Below are 21,258 nucleotides of genomic sequence, written 5' to 3' on the forward strand. Positions count from 1 at the left end.
AGTTCTTGGGATAGGGGATTACTTGGGTTAATCCATTTAGATGGGTTTTCCAATATTTTTTTTATTTTTCCGTAGGAATACTGAAAGTAATAAACCAGTACTGACCTTCCCAAAGTGCAACGTCGCCTCTCCGAGAACAGAACAAGAGAGGAGAAGTGGTCCTGTGCAGGACTGGTGGTAGCCTCAATGACGTCACCGCAGGAAACTAAAACTGCACTCTGACGCTCAGTGTCTCCTGGATATCAGGCTGAACGGTCCCATCATGCATCGCTCAGCCTTGGCATCCAAATAAAGCGGACATGGATTTTGGCGTGGGACAAATAAATTATCATCGGACAGGTGAGGAATATGGTGCTTTTTTTTTTTCAATTTATATTGTAATAAATGGGAAAAAGAAGATCAGGGAGCATTTATTTCAAATAAAAGATTTTACTCTTGCTGTCTTATTTCAAAACTTATACCCGCGCCAGGGCCAGTGGAAAGAGCCAAGGATAAGCGCCAGATTAGGCTCATCTTATTGATGCGCCACTTCTCGGGTGGCTTATGGCTGTTGTTGGTAACCTGAGAGGGGCAATATCCCTGGCGCATTTCCATGCTATTAATATCAACTCACAGTTGTCTGTGAATTTCAAACCTTACGGTTAGTAATGGGGCATCATATATCTGCCTTTCCATTTCTAACCCTTGGGCTTAATGTCAGCTGAAATTACAAATCTGACATCTACCCCAACCCTATTACCCCAATTGCCATCACCACAGGGCAAGTGGGAAGAGCAATGTTAAGCGCCAGAATTGGAGCATCTTATGGGATGGCTCAGAGCTTATCTATTTTAGTATGGGAGGGGGCCAATATCCATGGCTCCTTTCCAGACTATTCATATCAGCCTGCAGCTATTTGTTTAGCCCTTGCTGGTTTTTAATTATGGCGGAAGGCTTTGCTTCTGCTGGTTCAAAAAATTACGAGGAAGACCACACTTTTTTTTTAATATTTATTTTATACATGATATACACAGGAGGTGCTGAATACAACTCCCATAATTGTCGCCTGGTCGCTCTGATCTCAGACAGACCAGGCGACAATGATGATGATGAGCACACGGCGCCTGGGAACAGCTAACTATACTGCTTTTCCCAGGTAGAGCTACGTGTCACATGGGCACACAGACATTACATGGATGTCACATTCGTACATACAGATGGGGCATGGACACGGATCACAAATCTCCCCAGTACTGGTTTTTCTAGTACAGGAATCACCAGGATGTGTGAAAGGGGCCTTAGGAACAGTTTTTGTGTTTTGGGCTTTTTAGACTTAGTTGTAGCTCCTGTTACCACTTACTAAAAGCTCTCGACTATTCCTCTCTGGCCTCAGAAGTAAGATGTAACATTTGGAGAGGAAGATGCAGCTCAGAAGTCCAGCGCTGGAGGACAAGATGGCAAATACCTGCACGGCTACAGTATACTTCCCACTGGTGCTCAGATATGCCGGGATGAACGAGATCCAGACACAGCAGAAGACCAACATGCTGAAAGTGATCAGTTTGGCCTCATTGTAGGTTCCCGGAAGGTTCTTTGCTAGAAAGGCTACAAAGAAACTTATCATGGCCAACAAGCCCATGAACCCCAAAGTCATGTAGAAGAATACCTTCTGTCCTTCATTGCATTCAAATATTATTTTGTGGTTTTCTATCTGAGTGTTCAGTGAAGGGAATGGAGGAGACTTGTAAAGCCAAACAGAGCAAATAAGAATCTGCAACCCGGAGCAAAGTCCTACAACATGACGTGGGATTATGGGTCCTAACCATTTCCGCAGCGGACTGTTAAGTCTGGTGGCTTTAAATGCCAAGATCACCATGATCGTCTTTGCCAGGACTGAGGAGATGCTGATGCAGAAGACCATGCTGAAGAACGTTTGTCTCAGGAGGCAGGTGACCTGGGTTGGTTGACCTATGAAGACCAAGCAGCAGAGGAAGCAGAGCATAAGAGACACCAACAAGATGTAGCTGAGCTCCCGGTTGGTGGCTTTGATGATTGGTGTTTCCTGGTGTTTGGCAAACAATATTAAGATGCAGACAGTAAGAGCTGAGAAGATAACGATCATCAGGACCAACATGATTCCCAATGGTTCCTCATACGTAAGAAATTCTATCACTTTTTGGATGCATTTGTCTTTCTCTTCATTCGACCACTGATCAGGAGGACACTTAAGACACTCAATGGCATCTGAAATATAAGAAGATATCATCTGAGATGTAGGTAAAATGAGTGGATATATCTATGGACAATATAGTTTAGCAACCTCCGGGCTTTCATTGAAGATGCTCAGGAGAAGGTGAAAACTTTATTTACCGGTAATGCGCGAAGGCAAAACGTGTGCAAAGTTACTTAAATCAGTGAAAGAGAGTTCTCTACAAGAAAGAGAGAATGGTGCTATGCTCTGAGTTTAGGAGGAGCAAGTACTCCAAAACATTGGTGTCTATGTTTGCTTTGGAATAGCCTCTAGTTTTGCTGATGTATTTGAATACTTGATGGCTTTTTTTCCTATTAAACATTGGCTGTAAATACATTTTTCATACAGCATAGAATCTTTTCAATGACAGTTAGTACCGCACCCTACAGCTGAGTCTACAGATGGACATACACAGGTATTTCTGATTTGGCTAATATGAGCATTTTTGTATACAGTAGAACATATAACAATCCCCATGTTGGGTGGAAGATCTTACCGGAGTTGTTGGCCATCTCACCCACAGAACAGGGGAGGCAGGTGTAGCAGCAGACAGGCTTTCCCTGTTGTGGAACCTTTCTGTACCCGGGAAGACACTGGTCACTGCAGACAGAACTGGGAATCTACAAGCAGTAAAGTCAAGAAGACCATTGGATCGCAGAAACATGGACGGATCATACTTATTCTTATTATATTTAGGCATTTTTTAAACTTAATTTACAGGCTCTTCAGACAATAATTTGTGGAGTTACAGATCAGATAAACACGAAAGTCTATAGAGCTATAGATCAGATCTTCCCTAGTTTGTGGAGCTACAGATCAGATTTACACAATTTTTCTGCGGAGCTACAGATCAGATTTACACAGGAATCTGAGGACGGTGCTACGGATCAGATCTACACAAGGGACGATGGAGCTACAGATCAGATCTACACAAAAGTCTATAGAACTACAGATCAGATCTACCCTAGTTTTATGGAGCTACAGATCAGATCTTCACAAGAGTCTGAGGACGGAGCTACAGATCAAATCTTCACAAGAGTCTGAGGAGCTACAGGTCAGATCTATACAGGAGTCAGAGGACGGTACTACAGATCAGATCTATACAGGAGTCTGAGAAGCTATAGATCAGATCTACACAAGAGTCTGAGGACGGTGCTACAGATCAGATCTACACAAGAGTCTGAGAAGCTATAGATCAGATCTATACAGGAGTCTGAGAAGCTATAGATCAGATCTACACAAGAGTCTGAGGAGCTACAGATCAGATCTACATAGGAGTCTGAGGAGCTACAGGTCAGATCTATACAGGAGTCTGAGAAGCTATAGATAAGATCTACACAAGAGTCTGAGGACGGTGCTACAGATCAGATCTACACAAGAGTCTGAGAAGCTATAGATCAGATCTACACAAGAGTCTGAGGACGGTGCTACAGATCAGATATACACAAGAGTCTGTGGAGCTACAGATCAGATCTACACAGGAGTCTGAGGATGGTGCTACAGATCAGATCTTCACAAGAGTCTGAGGAGCTACAGGTCAGATCTATACAGGAGTCGGAAGATGGTGCTACAGATCAGAACTACACAAGAGTCTGAGAAGCTATAGATCAGATCTATACAGGAGTCTGAGAAGCTACAGATCAGAACTACACAAGAGTCTGAGAAGCTACAGATCAGATCTACACAAGAGTCTGAGGACTGATCTGCAGGTGAGATCTACATAAGAGTCTGAGGATGGAGCTACAGATCAGATTCACACAAGAGTCTGAGGATGGAGCTATAGATCAGATCTACACAAGTCTGAGGATGGAGATACAGATTAGATCTATGCAAGAGTTTGAAGATGGAGCTACAGATCAGATCTACACAAGAGTCTGAGGATGGAGCTACAGATCAGATCTACTCAAGAGTCAGTGGAGCTACAGATCAGATCTACACAAGAGTCTGAGTTTGGAGCTAAAGATCAGAGCTACACAACAGTCTGTGGAGTTACAGATCAAATCTACACAAGAGCCAGAGGACAGAGCTACAGATCAGATCTACGCAAGATTCTGAGGATGGAGATACAGATTAGACCTAGACAAGAGTTTGAGGATGGAGCTAAAGATCAGATCTACACAAGAGTCTGAGGATGGAGATACAGATTGACTCACACAAGAGTTTGAGGATGGAGCTAAAGATCAGATCTACACATGAGTCTGAGGATGGCGCCACAGATCAGATCTACATGAGTCTGTGGAGCTACAGATCAGATCTACACAAGTGTCTGAGGGCAGAGCTAAAGATCAGGTCTACACAAGAGTCTGAGGAGCTACAGACCAGATCTACACAAGAGTTTTAGGAGGTTGCTACAGATAATACAAAAGAGTCTGAGAACGGAGCTAAAGATCAGAGCTACACAACAGTTTGAGGAGCTGCAGATAGATCTACAGAAAGGAGTGTGTGGAGCTACAGATCAGATATACAGATAGGAGTGTTTGGAGCTACAGATTAGATCTACAGACCAGTGTGTGGAGCTTTAGATCACATCTACAGACAAGAGTGTGTGGACTGGAACTATAGATCAGATCTACACCATTCTCTAGCTATATCTTGTGTGAACTCAACATTCAACATATTCACAATGGAGGCCGGGTTGTCAATTATTTAGGCCCGGTGATGATCATAAGTGACCCTCATCATTTCAATCACTTTCGATGTTGTTCACAAATCTTTATTTTAAAGTTAAAAAGTTACACTGGTAATGCTAAATGCCTTGTATAAGAATGTAATGAAATAGATTAAAAACACAAACGTCCATTAACTAAAAATCATACCCCATATATACAGTATGTGGCGCCCCAGGGTCCTGGTCATCACAATGGCATTGCTTTCCCATAGGGGAGAGGGATGTCATGCTTAGGAGCGATGAAGGATATCTTCACCAGGTAATTCTCACAACACGTTCACCCTCCAGACCAGAAGGGAGAGCTCTGAACCAGGATTAAGGGTGAACTCCCTTATAAATTCTGGCTGGAGAGGAAGTTAGAGAGTAGTCTGTCATAGGACAGAGAAGCAGACAGTTCATCCCAGACAGCTGAAGAGAGCAGACTGTCAGGGGACCTGAAGAGGGCAGACGGCAGTGAGTGCCAGAAAGTCTGAAGGGGCCCTGTAGTCTGAGGTACTACAGCCCCTGGAGAGAGAGATTGCCAGAAGGGAGCTTGTCGTGAAACATCAGCCAAGGTGGAGCTGGTACGATAGGAAAATAGCTGAGCAGTCGTGGGGGTCTGCAGCTCCTGGCGGAAAGAGGAAACTGAGAAGGAAAGAACAACTTGTAGAAAGAAAGCAAGAGGGAGAAAGCACAGGAGAGAAACACCAGTGGAGTAGACAGGGCCGTATTTGCCACTAGGCACTTGAGGGCACGTGCCTAGGGCGGGGACAATGCAGGGGGGCGGCACCTGAGCAAGTTTAAAAAATTTTATTTTTTTTTAAGTCCTGGGGGTCCCCCCGCCCACCCACCTCAGTCCCAGCTGCTGCGGGGGGAGGGGGTCTCGGGCGCAAGGCCGCCATCAGGGCATTGCTGCCCTGACTACTGTATGGGGCAGAAATGGGTGCTGTACCTTTAAGCAGCAGCAGCCCAAGTGCATCATGTTCCTCCTGACGCCGGTCATGTGACAGGCTGCGCGCTCTTCTTACTGTAAGAGCACTGGAGCAGACTGCAGAGAAGCAGGTAATGTTTGTGGGAGAAGAAGATACTGAAGTCGGCAGTGAGCAGGGACAGGAGGCGGGCAGTGTGTGAGGACTCAGAGGAAGCTGCAGAGAGGAGTGAGGTGAGAGAGGAGACGGGAGTCTGCTGATGTGAGTGAGTGAGGAGAGGGGAGGCTACTAAGGGGAGGGGATGAGAGGCTGGAAAGGAGAGGAGAGGCTGGAAAGGAGAGGAGAGGCTGGAAAGGAGAGGAGAGGAGAGGCTGGAAAGGAGAGGAGAGGAGAGGCTGGTAAGGAGAGGAGAGGCTGGAAATGAGATGAGAGGCAGGAGAGGAGAGGCTGGAAAGGAGAGGGGAGGCTGCTAAGGGGAGGGGATGAGAGGCTGTTAAGGAGAGGAGAGGCTGGAAAGGAGAGGAGAGGCTGGAAAGGAGAGGAGAGGAGAGGCTGCTAAGGAGAGGAGAGGCTGGAAATGAGATGAGAGGCAGGAGAGGAGAGGCTGGAAAGGAGAGGAGAGGCTGGTAAGGAGAGGCTGGAAAGGAGATGAGAGGCAGGAGAGGAGAGGCTGGAAAGGAGATGAGAGGCAGGAGAGGAGAGGCTGGAAAGGAGAGGAGAGGCTGGAAAGGAGAGGAGATGAGAGGCTGGTAAGGAGAGGAGAGGCTGGAAAGGAGATGAGAGGCAGGAGAGGAGAGGCTGGAAAGGAGATGAGAGGCTGGAAAGGAGAGGAGAGGAGAGGCTGGTAAGGAGAGGAGAGGCTGGAAAGGAGATGAGAGGCAGGAGAGGAGAGGCTGGAGAGGAGAGGCTGGAAAGGAGGAGATGAGAGGCTGGTAAGGAGAGGAGAGGCTGGAAAGGAGAGGAGAGGCAGGAGAGGAGAGGCTGGAAAGGAGAGGAGATGAGAGGCTGGTAAGGAGAGGAGAGGTTGGAAAGGGGATGAGAGGCAGGAGAGGAGAGGCTGGAAAGGAGATGAGAGGCTGGAAAGGAGAGGAGATGAGAGGCTGGTAAGGAGAGGAGAGGCTGGAGAGGAGAGGCTGGAAAGGAGAGGAGATGAGAGGCTGGTAAGGAGAGGAGAGGCTGGAAAGGAGATGAGAGGCAGGAGAGGAGAGGCTGGAAAGGAGAGGAGAGGCTGGAAAGGAGAGGAGAGGCAGGAGAGGAGAGGCTGGAAAGGAGAGGAGAGGCTGAAAGGAGAGGAGATGAGAGGCTGGTAAGGAGAGGAGATGAGAGGCTGGTAAGGAGATGAGAGGCAGGAGAGGAGAGGCTGGAAAGGAGATGAGAGGCTGGAAAGGAGAAGAAATGAGAGGCAGGAGAGGAGAGGCTGGAGAGGAGAGGCTGGAAAGGAGAGGAGAGGCTGGAGAGGAGAGGAGATGAGAGGCTGGTAAGGAGAGGAGATGAGAGGCTGGTAAGGAGAGGAGATGAGAGGCTGGTAAGGAGAGGAGATGAGAGGCTGGAGAGGAGAGGCTGGAAAGGAGAGGAGATAAGAGGCTGGAGAGGAGAGGCTGGAAAGGAGAGGAGAGGCTGGAAAGGAGAGGAGAGGCTGGAGAGGAGAGGCTGGAGAGGAGAAGCTGGAAAGGAGAGGAGAGGCTGGAGAGGAGAAGCTGGAGAGGAGAGGCTGGAAAGGAGAGGAGAGGCTGGAGAGGAGAGGCTGGAAAGGAGAGGAGAGGCTGGAAAGGAGAGGAGAGGCTGGAGAGGAGAGGCTGGAAAGGAGGAGAGGAGAGGCTGGAAAGGAGAGGAGAGGCTGGAAAGGAGAGGAGAGGCTGGAATGGAGAGGAGATGAGAGGCTGGTGAGGGGAGGCTGCTGAGGAGAGGAGATGAGAGGCTGGTGAGGGGAGGCTGCTGAGGAGAGGACATGAGAGGCTGGTGAGGGGAGGCTGCTGAGGAGAGGACATGGGAGGCTGCTGAGGAGAGGCGATGAGAGGCTGGTGAGGGGAGGCTGCTGAGGAGAGGAGATGAGAGGCTGGTGAGGGGAGGCTGCTGAGGAGAGGAGAGGGGAGGCTGGTGATGGGAGGATGTGAGAGGCTGGTGAGGAGAGGGGAGGCTGCTGAGGAGAGGAGATGAGAGGCTGGTCTCATGCTGTATATGGGGAGGCTGTGTGGGGCTCATGCTGTATTTAAGGGGCTGTGTGGGGGTTTAAAGATATATAGGGGGTGTCAGCATACTTAATTCTGCTCAATATTAAGTGATACAATTAATATTAATTAATATTGAGTAGAATTATTTTCATGCTATTGGTTCGGCCTCCACAACAGTCATGGTCTTTCATCTGGCCCCTCGGGAAAATAAATTGCCCACCCCTGATCTAGAGACATGGAGTGAGAAGCCCACAGATTAGTCCGTTCTCTCACTAAATTACTCATCCAGCTCTTCAAACTGTTCTCTCTGAAACGTCCCAGCATTGCAGAGATAAACTTCCCTGTTTGCAGTCTGAGTGATGCTGCCCGTGGTTTTGTTAATATGAATCGACTGACAGGTTCCCCTTAAAAACCTGTCAGCCAAACCTTGCAACCGTGGCAGAATCAACTGACCATGTACTGTGTATGAGATCCACCAGATTCTCACATGACAACTAATGGAAAGGTTTGCTAAGGCTACATTCACATCAGCGATTTTCTCCGTTCGCGGCAGATACTGCAGTTTTTCCGCCTCTGTCGTGTAACATATCACTTACAGGCCGGCAACTCTGCGTTCGGCCTCATTCATTCCCTATGGGACTTGCGGACATGTGCAGCACTTGAGGTGAGACAAAAAAAAAACACTGCTAGCAGCATTTTTTTTCCTGTTGCTGCAAGTACCGCTTTTGCCGGATCGCAGCAAAACCGCAAGTGCCGCAAGTCCCATAGGGTATGAATGAGGCCAAACACAGTGTTGCCATAAGTGATCCATTACAGATGCGGAAAAACTGCCGGATCTGCCGCAAATGTCAAAAATCGCTGATGTGAAAGTAGCCTAAGTCACTGCCGATAGTGTCTGCATTAGTCATACTCACCAATGGGGGAGGCAGCACGAAAAGTGCCTAGGGCAGCAGAAACTCTAAATACGGCCCTGGGAGTAGAGCTGAGAAGAGGCTACCTCCGTGGCTAGTGCAGATTCCGGCAGCCGGAAAACCGCGACCATGCTGAACTCTATAGTGGCATAGCAGAAACCAGCAGGACAGCTGGATTGTACATCACCTGTCCACATTTAGACCCAGGAGACACAGTGATAATTATATGGCCCGGGTCATCCAAGAGACCCTGTAAAAAGGCCCAGTTCACTTGTCATGCGGGTTATGTCCTAACCTTCATGGGGACAGAGAGGAACTGTGAGGACCTTATGTGAAGCTTTAGACAGCAAGGGACTACATCACCACCACACTTGGAGGAAGGCTTTGATCTCCATCTGGTGAAGGGGACTCTGGAATCACTTCTAAGCCGGCCGGACACTGCCTGTCCCTGTTGTCTGGTGCCCCGGACTGCGGTTGCCTGAAGCTACAGTAAACCAGGTAAAGACTGCAAACCTGTGTCCTCGTTATTCACCATACCATCCACCACACCATCGGTGCTCTACACCTGGGAAGCCCTGGGGACTCTGCTTCACCTTTGGGAAGCGTTGTCATCTTGCTACAACAACATCACCCCAGAGGACCCCTTTAAGCAGCGTTGGTCCCTATTGAGTGAGAACCACAGGTGGCATCACGAACAATAGACTTTATCCACAATTCCCCTTAAAAGACCTTTCCCTTTTAATTGGGCACCCAGGGCCACAGACCGGGTCGAAGCCACCGTGACATCCCCTTTAAGACCAGACCCAGTAGCGAGTACCCCACGGACCAGGCGGGTGACTCATATTCAATACCCACATTACACACAAACCTAAACCTACAATACATAAGTACATTCATAGTGTATGTATGTGTTTCTGCTGTCAGTAAGTAAATCGTTTTGCATTTTTTTTAACGGGATTTGATGTTAAATCCTAGAATTTCCTGATTTATGGATCTAGGTGTAAAGGAGGCCGCCTCTCCATCAGGACAGCATTCGGCTGTCAGTCAGGTGTAATTTACAAGGAGCCGTATTCCTGGAAGATTAGTGTGGGTCATTGAGGAGCCGCTCTCCGTATGTCACGACTGTGGACTACAGGTCACATTTACCTGTCGCCTTGTGGCCATCGATCCCAGGAGACGCTAATCCCTCTGCCCATATTGATACCTGCCCAATAATACTTCTTCTGCAGAGCATATTATTATGTAAAAGTCCCAGTCTCCTCTGTACTCACATGTGAAAACTGCTCATTCCACAAAATGGAGCTGATATTCAATGTGATTTTGTCTCCACCTTTTGATTCTGTGTTGATTTTTCCCACTTTCACCAGATTAAAGCTGTTCTGGAGAACCTGAACGTTTATGATGTCATAGGAAGCTGTGAGGTCACCATCAGCATCAAATGTTAACACCTCCCCTGACCAGGTACGGAAACTTGATTTCTTGAGGTGATGAAGCACCTGTAGAAGAGGTACATAGTCAGTAAATATTAAAGAATTCTCCATGGCCGCCATTTTAAATATGGCTCATGCTCCCAAGCTCCACGGTCAACACTTAGGCTAGGTTCAGATTGCGTTAGAGCAATCCGTTTAGCGCTAAGCGCTAGCGGGTTGCACTAACGCAATGTGATTTTCGGGGTCGCGTTTAACGTCCCCGCTAGCGCAGATCCCTGATCTGCGAGAGCGGGGAACGGACCTCGGGCGCGCCGCGGACGCTGCAAGCAGCGTCCGCGGCACGCTACAAAACACCGGCACATCGCTAGCGCGTGCCGAAAATGGCACGCGCTAGCGATGCGCGTTCCCATTGCCTTGAATGGGCGCGCTAACGGACGCGTTGCATGGCGTTAATTTCGCCGTGCAACGCTGTCCGTTAAACGCGATCCCATAACGCAATGGGAACCCAGCCTTAGCCAGGGTCTGGCTCTTCAATCAGTTACCAGTCAAGCGGCTGGAAATAATTCAAGTCTCAATCTCTTGGACCATTGTGGCACCCCAGGAGTTCAGGTACCACAGTGGTGCTGTCTTCCTCTCGGGGAGGGCAGTGCCATGCCTGGAGACAAGAGGGATCCCTTTGGTAGGTAATCCCACACACACAACACATTCTGAATCCAGGCCAGAAGGGGGAGCTCAAAACCCTGTTTTAGGGGAGCTTCCCTCAATAAACATCCTGGTCTGGAGGAGGAGTCAGACAGTTGGTCCAGGGAGACCAGAGAGAGCAGACTTCTGGTAGAGACGAGGGAGAGGAAATGAGCAGTGAAGAGATTAGGAGCTCTGGGAGCCTGCGATTGGGCCTCCTGTGAGCCAGAGCGCAGAAACCGGGCACCAGAGCCCGGGGCTGTTAGGAGCTGCAAGCCCCATAGCAGAACCAGAGGGCATAGGACTGCATGCAAATTGCCCATACCACACCTGAGGTACAGCAGCAGTTAGAGCCTGGAGTCAGAGACCCCAAGAGAACGGCTCAAGCTGCCTACCGTGCAGGTACTGTCCTAGGACAGGAGAGAAAAAGGGGTACCTTGCCAGCGAACTACAGGTGGCAAGGGACCAGAAAACCAGCGCATAGTGGAAGGCTCCCAACCTGATCTGCCAAGGGGATTTTCACTTGTTTCCGGGCTGCCTGGACTCCTTCTACACCTGCTGCCAGTACCCTGGACTGAGGTGACTACTACTTCAGTAAACCAGGTAAAGACTGCAACCCTGTGTTATTTACCGGCAACCCACCATCCTTGCCATACACCTTGGGAGCCCTGGGGACCCCGCTTCACCTGTGAGAAGCGTCACCATCTTACTGCAACAACACCACCCTAGAGGACCCCTTAAGCAGCGTCGTTCCCTACTGTCCGATAACCACAGGTGGCGTCACGAATATAGACTTCATTAAACCCTTAAAAGACCTTCCCCTTTAATTTGAGTGCCCAGGGCAAGGACCGGGTCTCTGCTACCATGACCACCCATTTAATCGCAACCGGACCCGGTGCCGAGTACCCCAGGCCCTGGCGGGCGACTCCCCATGTTCTGTGAAATTGTCTGGTGGTGAATAAACAATCTCAGAGAATATTATGGATTGGGGTTTTTACTATTGACTATGAGGAAATCCTGATCCATAAAGTTTGTTTAGAATGCTGTTCAAAAAGTAATGAACCCATGGTTTTCTGATTTGCTCCATTGAGTAATATATCTGTTCCACGATTGACATAAACGAGAACAAGGAGGTAGAAATCCTTCAACCTATTGTTCACACTAAGGGAACAATGGCTGCACAATAAAATGGTAAGTTGTTCTAAGCTAAGACAATGTCTGAAGTCACATAATCTCACTGAATACATATTATATATATATATATATATATATATATATATATATATATACAGTATATATCAGTACGTACCTTCCAAGGTTTAACATCACTAAATTTCTTGCAGATTCCATCATGGCAGCCAAGAAGTGAGTGCAAGGCATGAGCGTAGGCATAAACTGCTAAGTATGCATGGTAGGTGTAACTCAGGTCATTGGTCTCGAATAACAATGCCATTTTTTCTCCAAGCTCCTCTTTCCCTGTGCATTGGACTGTGTCATTCGTATCAAGGACATCTGAGGTTTGCAGGTCCCTGTCCCCATTAGTCCACTTGCAGTTGAATGCTTTCTCCCAGAATACTCTGATAAATGGGTACGAAGAATGGTCAGATGGACTCAGGTTGAGAAGAAAGCTCTCAAATCCAGGCATATCTCCTGTTTTTGGAATCAACCCAATGGTGCCGTTCAAAACCTTCCAGGTATTTTTAGAATAAAGTCCTGGAGTGATTCCAAAGGAAGCCGAAGTTATGAATATCTTCCCAGTCACACCCTCAGCAAACAGAGCATCTAGCAGAGCTTTCGTGTGGACCTCAGGACCGTGCAGAACAATCACATTGACCGTGCTTTTCTTAATGACCTGGACCACGCTGGAAATCTGTCTGGCTGAATAGCTCAGGTGGATTTTCTCCAGGAAGGCTATACAAACTCCAATTCTCTCCATACTGGCTTGGATGACTTGTGCTCCTTGTATCCCCACATCATTGTCCACCACCAACATTCCCACCCATGTCCAACCAAAATGGCCAACCAGCTGAGAAAGAGCAATGTTCTGAAAAGCGTTGCTAGGTACTGTGCGGAAGAATGATGGGAAGTTAATCTTATTACTAAGGCTGGACAGGGTGGCCCCATGGCTGATCTAGAAAAGACACATAATCAATTTTAGAATCCATGAAATTTCCAATCAAAGAATATTTAACTTTTTATTATGAGAGCAAAAAGCAGAAAAAAAAATGTCATTATAGGTGAGATGACTCTACCTGGGGGTAATGGAGGACACCAAGGATGCGAGCTATTGGAAGAGATAAAGCAGATAAAAGATCACCCACGATCCCAGCTTTGACAGACTGGAGGTAACAATCATAATCTGGAATAGGGTTAGCAGATCCGGATAACAAGGACATGACTCCTCTGACTGCTCTCAGTTCAGACATACAAGTGTCTACGAGACTGAAACCCAGCGTAACATTAGGCAGGAGGTTCGGAGACCCATTAACTTCACTTAGTGCAAATATGAGGCCAAGAACATCTCGGTAATAACGAATGTGAAACCTGTGAGAACCAGAAGATAATGGAAGCTTTATAGTTTATTTTATATCACTCGAGGTTCTGTAATATATGGAGGTTACAAGAAACATGAAGAAGAAATTATCAAAAGATCAATATAGTAACATAGTAACATAGTTAGTAAGGCCGAAAAAAGACATTTGTCCATCCAGTTCAGCCTATATTCCATCATAATAAATACCCAGATCTACGTCCTTCTACAGAACCTAATAATTGTATGATACAATATTGTTCTGCTCCAGGAAGACATCCAGGCCTCTCTTGAACCCCTCGACTGTGTTCGCCATCACCACCTCCTCAGGCAAGCAATTCCAGATTCTCACTGCCCTAACAGTAAAGAATCCTCTTCTATGTTTGTGGAAAAACCTTCTCTCCTCCAGACGCAAAGAATGCGTCTATAAATTGCCAACCTTGTCATGTAGCAATATGGTCACATCTAAGTTCACTTTGGCCTATTTTTCCTCTCTAGTGACCTGTAGGCTTGACAAAAGCTCATATGTATTGACCCAAAACATTTTCACGTGTGTTAGGAGTCGAGTTTCCTCTGCTGCACAGGGGGAATCTCGATCCGTGTCTGCTGCGGTCTCCCATTCTGCATCGGCCGCAGTGGGGTCTGCTCAGCGGAGGCGTCGCTCCCAGCGTCTCGCTGAGGCTGATTCTGTGCATAGGGTTACTACTGCCTTTTCTGGCTCTCCTATTGTACCCTGCACTGATCTGCGGCGAGCAGGCTTCTCTGGGACTAAGTCCTTATTTACACACACTGAGCATGCCCAGGGCAAGATCTCTCAGTGGAGGTCTAGGGTCATGTGCTCAGGTACTGCAGCGACTCCCATTGGTCCTTCTCACGGAAGGTCCTGCAGGTACTAGGACTAGTTCTGCTTTGCACACTGAGCATGCCCAGGGCAGGATCTCTCAGTGGAGGTCTGGGGTCACGTGCTCAGGTGCTGCAGCAATTCCATTGGTCCTTCTTTCACAGGTCCTATATGTGCTGCAGCTATTTAAGGCTCGCATGGTCTCACGGCCATGCGCTAGTATCATCTTATGTTATATGCTTTGCGCCAATGTGGTCATGTGTTTGAATGTGTTCAGGGACCTGGCTGAAATAAGCCCCTAGAATGCTGGCATCTCCGGCGAGGAGTTTTGTATGCATGCATGACCACTCACTGCTCACTTCTGGGTAGTTGGCCTGTGCCTCTGTGAAAGTCAAACAGGGCACAGAGCTTTCCTCTCGCGGTTACTCTGTGAAGCTAACAGAGTTGGTATATACCGTCATATAGAGCCGCCATTATTTAGCAGCAGGTACTTTCCTGCACGGTGGATCCCGGGTTGCGAACGCACCAATTCCATTTAATAAATAATATATTTGGTGCATTCCACCAACCCTAACAGTATACTAGCGCCAGGATCTGGCTAAGTAATGGCGGATGAACAGCGAATGCAGGGGTACATCCAGCTGCTGGAGGGCCGGTTGGCATCTCTTGAGCGTGCAACCTCGACGGTGGATGTTACCGCAATAGCTGTTCAGGCTGCTAGCGTGGCTGCAGCAGCTTTACCCACTGCCACCTCTGTTCCGACCCTATCTCACCTTCCTTTGCCTGAGAGATACTCTGGGGACAGTAAGTCCTGTAGGGGTTTCATGAGCCAATGTGGTATACACCTCGAGCTCCTGGCTGCATGTTTCCCTACTGAGTGGGCAAAGGTGGGATTCATAATCTCTCTCTTGTCGGACAGAGCATTGGAGTGGGCTACGCCGCAGTGGGAGCGCAACGATCATGTGGTGCGGAGCGTTCCTCGGTTTCTGGACACTCTGAAACAGGTCTTTTTGGGACCTCAAGTCACCCATGATACAGCGCTTCAACTGCTGGCTTTGACTCAGGGTTCAACCATGGTCAGCCATTTTACTATTCGCTTCCGGACATTAGCGTCTGAGTTGGAATGGCCAAATAAAACCCTCATTCCCGTATTTTGGAGGGGGCGGGCTGACCATTTGAAGGACGCTTTGGCCACTAGGGAGATTCCCGCCACACTGGAGGAGCTCATAGCCGTATCTACTCGTAATGACCTCCGTTTTAACGAGCGGAGGTTGGAACGAGCCCAGTGTAGGCAGAGGTTTCGGCTGGCTCCCACCTTCGCCAAACCTTTGGAATCTCCAGTCCAGGCGTCCGAGTCACATGAGGCCTTAGAGGTGACACGAGCGGGATCCAAGTCTCAGTCCGCCCGTGCACATAAGGTCCGTCATGTTTGCCGGCAGTCAGGACATCTTGCCTCCAAGAGTCCTCAGCGGTCGGAGAAACGTCAGCGTCTTGGGGCAGTTGGAGGAGGTACACTAGACACAGCGACGTTTGCCTCAAAGTTGTCCTTCAAGGGGACAATTACCATAGGCCCATCTACTCTTATGGTCGAGCTATGCATGGATTCTGGGGCAGAGGGTAACTTTATGTCTTCCGCTTTTGCCCAGCGTCACGCAATACCCTTGGTGATGCTCGCCAAGCCAGTAACCGTTCGAGTGGTAAATGGGTCGACACTACCCTCACAGATTACCCACCAAACCATTCCTTTCACGCTTTCTGTGTCTCCATCACATCAGGAGATAATCTCCCTACTAGTCATTCCTGAGGGAATTGATGAGGTCCTGTTGGGGATACCATGGCTTCGCTACCATTCTCCTCATATTGACTGGTCCTCAGGGAGAATTTTGGGATGGAGTAAATCCTGTGAGGGTAGATGTCAGAGGGAGTGCGTTCAGGTTGCTACTACACAGGTACCCGCAGATCTTTCCTCTCTCCCCAAGCACTATTGGCCCTATGCAGACGTGTTCTCCAAAAGGGCTGCGGAGACCCTTCCGCCTCACCGCCCCTATGACTGTCCTATTGACCTCTTGCCTGGTGCTGAGCCTCCCCAGGGTCGAGTCTATCCGTTATCTCTCCCGGAGACGGAGGCAATGTCTCAGTACATCCAAGAGAATCTGGCAAGAGGATTCATTAGGAAGTCAGTGTCACCGACAGGAGCTGGGTTCTTCTTCGTACAGAAGAAGACTGGAGACTTACGTCCATGCATAGACTACAGGGGTCTTAACGCCATCACCGTTAAGAACAAGTACCCATTACCCCTGATATCTGAGCTGTTTGATAGGCTACGGGGAGCAAGGGTATTTACAAAGTTAGATCTGCGGGGTGCTTACAACCTGATTCGCATCCGTGAGGGGGATGAATGGAAGACGGCTTTTAAGACCAGGGATGGGCACTATGAATATCTGGTGATGCCCTTCGGGCTCTGTAATGCCCCAGCTGTTTTCCAAGACTTTGTGAATGACATCTTCCGGGATATGCTCACCACCTCGGTCGTAGTCTATCTGGATGATATTCTCATCTACTCTCCAGATATTGACTCCCATCGGAGAGATGTTCGCAAAGTCTTCGACCTCTTACGGGCAAACTCCCTCTACGCCAAGTTGGAGAAGTGTGTGTTTGAGCAGGAGTCTTTGCCTTTCCTTGGTTATATCATCTCTGCCCAGGGTTTGGCTATGGATCCTGCCAAGCTACAGGCTGTAATGGACTGGCAGGAACCCCATTCTCTTAAAGTGGTGCAGCGCTTTATGGGGTTCATTAATTACTATCGCCAGTTCATTCCACACTTCTCAACTTTGGTAGCTCCCTTGGTTGCCCTCACCAAGAAGGGAGCAAATCCCAAGTTGTGGTCAGTGGAGGTCTCCAAAGCCTTTCTCTCGATTAAGTCACACTTCGCTAGCGCTCCCATCCTACATCGCCCCGATGTAGATAAACCATTTATCTTGGAGGTGGATGCCTCATCCGTTGGTGCTGGAGCAGTCCTTTTCCAAAAGGATGCTCAAGGTCGGAAGCATCCTTGCTTCTTCTTCTCCAAGACCTTCACACCAGCGGAGAGGAATTATTCCATCGGGGACAGGGAGTTGCTAGCCATGAAGTTGGCTTTTTCAGAGTGGAGACACCTCTTGGAGGGAGCTCGCTTTCCCTTCCAAGTCTTCACTGACCACAAGAACTTGGTGTATATACAGACGGCCCAGCGGCTGAATTCTCGCCAGGCTAGATGGTCCCTGTTCTTCTCCCGGTTCCATTTTACTCTCCATTTTCTCTCCGGGGAGAAGAATGTTCGTGCCGACGCTCTCTCCCGCTCCGTAGTGTCATCTGAGAAGGAGGAGGAGCCTCGGCTTATTGTCCCTTCTGAGAGCCTGAGAACTGTAGCTCCGGTTTCGCTAGAGTCTGTGCCCCCGGGCAAGACTTTCGTGCCAGCTAACTTGCGACCGGAGGTTCTCTTCTGGGCTCACTCCTCCAGAGTGGGTGGGCATTTTGGGACCAAGAGGACATCTGAGCTTCTGGCGAGAACATACTGGTGGCCGCACATGGCCCGAGATGTCAGGGACTATATTCAGGCGTGCGTTTCTTGCGCCCAGAATCGGTCTCCTCGGCAACGGCCTGCTGGGTTGCTTTACCCTCTACCGGTGGCAGACAGGCCCTGGGAGATGGTCGGGATGGACTTTGTGGTGGGCTTACCCAAGTCGCGTGGCTGCTCCGTTATTTTGGTTGTCACCGACCATTTCTCTAAGATGGTGCATTTGGTGCCGCTTCCACGGTTACCTTCTGCACGGACCTTGGCGGTGTTGTTCATTAAGCACATTTTCCGATTACATGGTATGCCTGATAAAATTGTCAGCGATCGGGGTCCCCAGTTCGCGTCTCGGTTTTGGAGAGAGCTCTGCTGTTTACTCAGCATAGAGTTGAACCTCTCCTCTGCATACCATCCCGAGACGAATGGGTTGGTGGAGAGAACCAACCAGACTCTGGTGACATATTTGCGACATTTCGTCTCTGCTAGGCAGGATGACTGGGCATCTTTGCTACCTTGGGCGGAATTTGCCTTGAACAACGCTGTAGCCAATTCCACTGGTCAGACTCCTTTTCTCCTTAATTACGTCCAGCATCCACGTGTCCCTGTGCCCATGCCCATGTCATCCACCGATTCTAGGGTGGCAGACTGGGCGGTGGAGGCACGTGACATCTGGGACCGCACACAGGATGCCATCCGGGCCTCCAAGGAGAGAATGAGGGTTTCGGCTGATACACACCGGCGCCCCGCTCCGATCTTTGCTCCTGGCGACTTAGTGTGGCTCTCCGCCCATAACATCAGGCTGCGAGTTGAGTCCACTAAGTTTGCTCCTCGCTACATTGGTCCATTTAAGGTTCTGGAACACGTCAACCCTGTGGTCTACCGTTTGGCTATTCCTCCACGCCTTGGTATCACCGATACTTTTCACGTTTCCCTCTTAAAGCCCGTTCATTTGTCCCGGTTTTCTGAGTCATCTGCTGGGACATCGGGTTCATCCACGGATGAGTTTGAAGTGAATGCTATTGTGGGGTGCAAGGTGGTATGTGGCAAGAAATTTTATCTGGTGGACTGGAAAGGTCACGGCCCAGAGGATAGAACCTGGGAGCCTGTGGAGCACATTCGGGCTCCGCTGTTTATTGCAGCTTTTGAGCGTAGTGAGGCTCAAGGAGGGGGGGGCCCTAGGAGGGGGGGGTAATGTTAGGAGTCGAGTTTCCTCTGCTGCACAGGGGGAATCTCGATCCGTGTCTGCTGCGGTCTCCCATTCTGCATCGGCCGCAGTGGGGTCTGCTCAGCGGAGACGTCGCTCCCAGCATCTCGCTGAGGATGATTCTGTGCATAGGGTTACTACTGCCTTTTCTGGCTCTCCTATTGTACCCTGCACTGATCTGCGGCGAGCAGGCTTCTCTGGGACTAAGTCCTTATTTACACACACTGAGCATGCCCAGGGCAAGATCTCTCAGTGGAGGTCTAGGGTCATATGCTCAGGTACTGCAGCGACTCCCATTGGTCCTTCTCATGGAAGGTCCTGCAGGTACTAGGACTAGTTCTGCTTTGCACACTGAGCATGCCCAGGGCAGGATCCCTCAGTGGAGGTCTGGGGTCACGTGCTTAGGTGTTGCAGCAATTCCATTGGTCCTTCTTTCACAGGTCCTATATGTGCTGCAGCTATTTAAGGCTCGCATGGCCGCTCGGCCGCACGGCCATGCGCTAGTATCGTCTTATGTTATATGCTTTGCGCCAATGTGGTCATGTGTTTGAATGTGTTCAGGGACCTGGCTGAAATAAGCCCCTAGAATGCTGGAATCTCCGGCGAGGAGTTTTGTGTGCATGCATGACCACTCACTGCTCACTTCTGGGTAGTTGGCCTGTGCCTCTGTGAAAGTCTAACAGGGCACAGAGCTTTCCTCTCGCGGTTACTCTGTGAAGCTAACAGAGTTGGTATATACCGCCATATAGAGCCGAAATTATTTAGCAGCAGGTACTTTCCTGCACGGTGGATCCCGGGTTGCGAACGCACCAATTCCATTTAATAAATAATATATTTGGTGCATTCCGCCAACCCTAACAACGTGTTCACATGGGCCATTAAAACATTATTACGAAGACTGTTGTCCACCTTCTTTAGGTTTGTACATAAAGAGGATGTTGGGTGACAACTAGCCGGTTGACACTCCTCTTTATATTAGACATCATATGCTGCTTTATTTTTTCTGTTGACCTGGAGGACAACACTATTCCCGCTGTAACGTTAGAAGCATCAATAGAGGAAAGGATGAACCCACCCTTACCCAGTGAACAATACTGGTTTTGGCATCTCACTGAAAGTTGGTGACATCTAATTTCACTTTGTCCTATGTGGTTTATAGTGATTTGTAGGCTTCACAAAGGCTCTGAAGTATTGAGCCAACTCTATTGCTACCTGTTCACATGGACTATTGTAAAATTTGCTGTGAATTTTCGATAAAGTGGCTGATGGGTGACAACCAGACAGCTGGAACCCGTCTGTTTTTTGAACTTGTGCAGCTCCATTTTTATCTGTTGTTCTGTGGTATCAGACTGCAGTCCTACTGGAACTAAAGATGCATGAGAAGGAGTAAGGATGACAAAACACTTACTTAGTGCATGACACTGGTTTTGGCAGCTCCTGGAAAGTCGGTGGTTGGAAGTAAAAGTCAGAGTGAACAACGAAAGTTCCTCCAATTAAAATATCTCCATTCTGGAGGAAGAAATCCATTGTCCATCCCTGGAGGCTGCAGCCGAACTGGGAATGTTCTTCACTTAGTGAAGACAGAAGAAGAAGCACCTGAAGAATTCTCCTCATGAAGGTGGAATGGTCGTCTTAGATGAACCAATGGTATAAACCAGGCCTGGAATCAGAAGAGACAATAACTGAAGCAAAATAAAGATGAACTTCGCTGGACCCTCAGGTTTAGGCTATTTAGCTTTAACCTTCATAACCATTGTTTCTCTTTAGTGTTTATCAAGTGATGATCAAGCCCAGACTGAATATTTATCTGGGCGGCGGGAGGAATCAGTGGTATAACTTTTTATGCAGTCATAAAAAAAAATAATGTAGGAAATAAATCTTTAATGGTTCTCATTCATTTCAATGGGTTTCTTAGATGTACAAAGTATTTAATTTGAGAGCAAAGTGTCCCATAGTAGATTGATAATACCTACCACCTTATTGTGGATGAGCCGTAAGGGGGCTTAGCTGAAAGAGGACATTTGGCCACAGATTGAAAAACTTTTTTGCCATTTTCCAGGGAACTAGTCTGATTGCCATATGTGGAGTTGGGTAGGAATTTTCCTCTTTCCCTTGTATGGGACAATTCACT

General features: G+C 48.5%; 1 protein-coding gene across 1 annotated transcript; it reads right to left on the minus strand.

The window, feature by feature from the left end:
• Positions 1 to 1,138: 1,138 nt before the first annotated feature.
• Positions 1,139 to 20,773, minus strand: LOC138680994 (extracellular calcium-sensing receptor-like). The gene is made up of 6 exons (XM_069768177.1): positions 20,536 to 20,773; positions 13,252 to 13,543; positions 12,309 to 13,130; positions 10,160 to 10,384; positions 2,727 to 2,850; positions 1,139 to 2,223 (listed from the first exon to the last, which is right to left on the minus strand). The coding sequence occupies exons 1-6, from the start codon at positions 20,739 to 20,741 to the stop codon at positions 1,313 to 1,315; spliced, it is 2,580 nt and encodes an 859-aa protein (XP_069624278.1). The 5' UTR covers positions 20,742 to 20,773; the 3' UTR covers positions 1,139 to 1,312.
• Between the last annotated feature and the right edge of the window lie 485 nt (positions 20,774 to 21,258).

The sequence above is a fragment of the Ranitomeya imitator genome, chromosome 5 (genome assembly GCF_032444005.1).
Source record: "Ranitomeya imitator isolate aRanImi1 chromosome 5, aRanImi1.pri, whole genome shotgun sequence".
Lineage (NCBI taxonomy): Eukaryota > Metazoa > Chordata > Amphibia > Anura > Dendrobatidae > Ranitomeya > Ranitomeya imitator.

Coding starts and splice junctions, on each gene's coding strand:
- LOC138680994 (XM_069768177.1), bottom strand. CDS start 20,741: ATGAGGAGAATTCTTCAGGTGCTTCTTCTTCTGTCTTCACTAAGTGAA. Junction 13,544..20,535: donor AAACCAGTGTCATGCACTAA/GTAAGTGTTTTG, acceptor TGGTTCTCACAG/GTTTCACATTCGTTATTACC. Junction 2,851..10,159: donor GGAATGAGCAGTTTTCACAT/GTGAGTACAGAG, acceptor TACTGCTTGTAG/ATTCCCAGTTCTGTCTGCAG.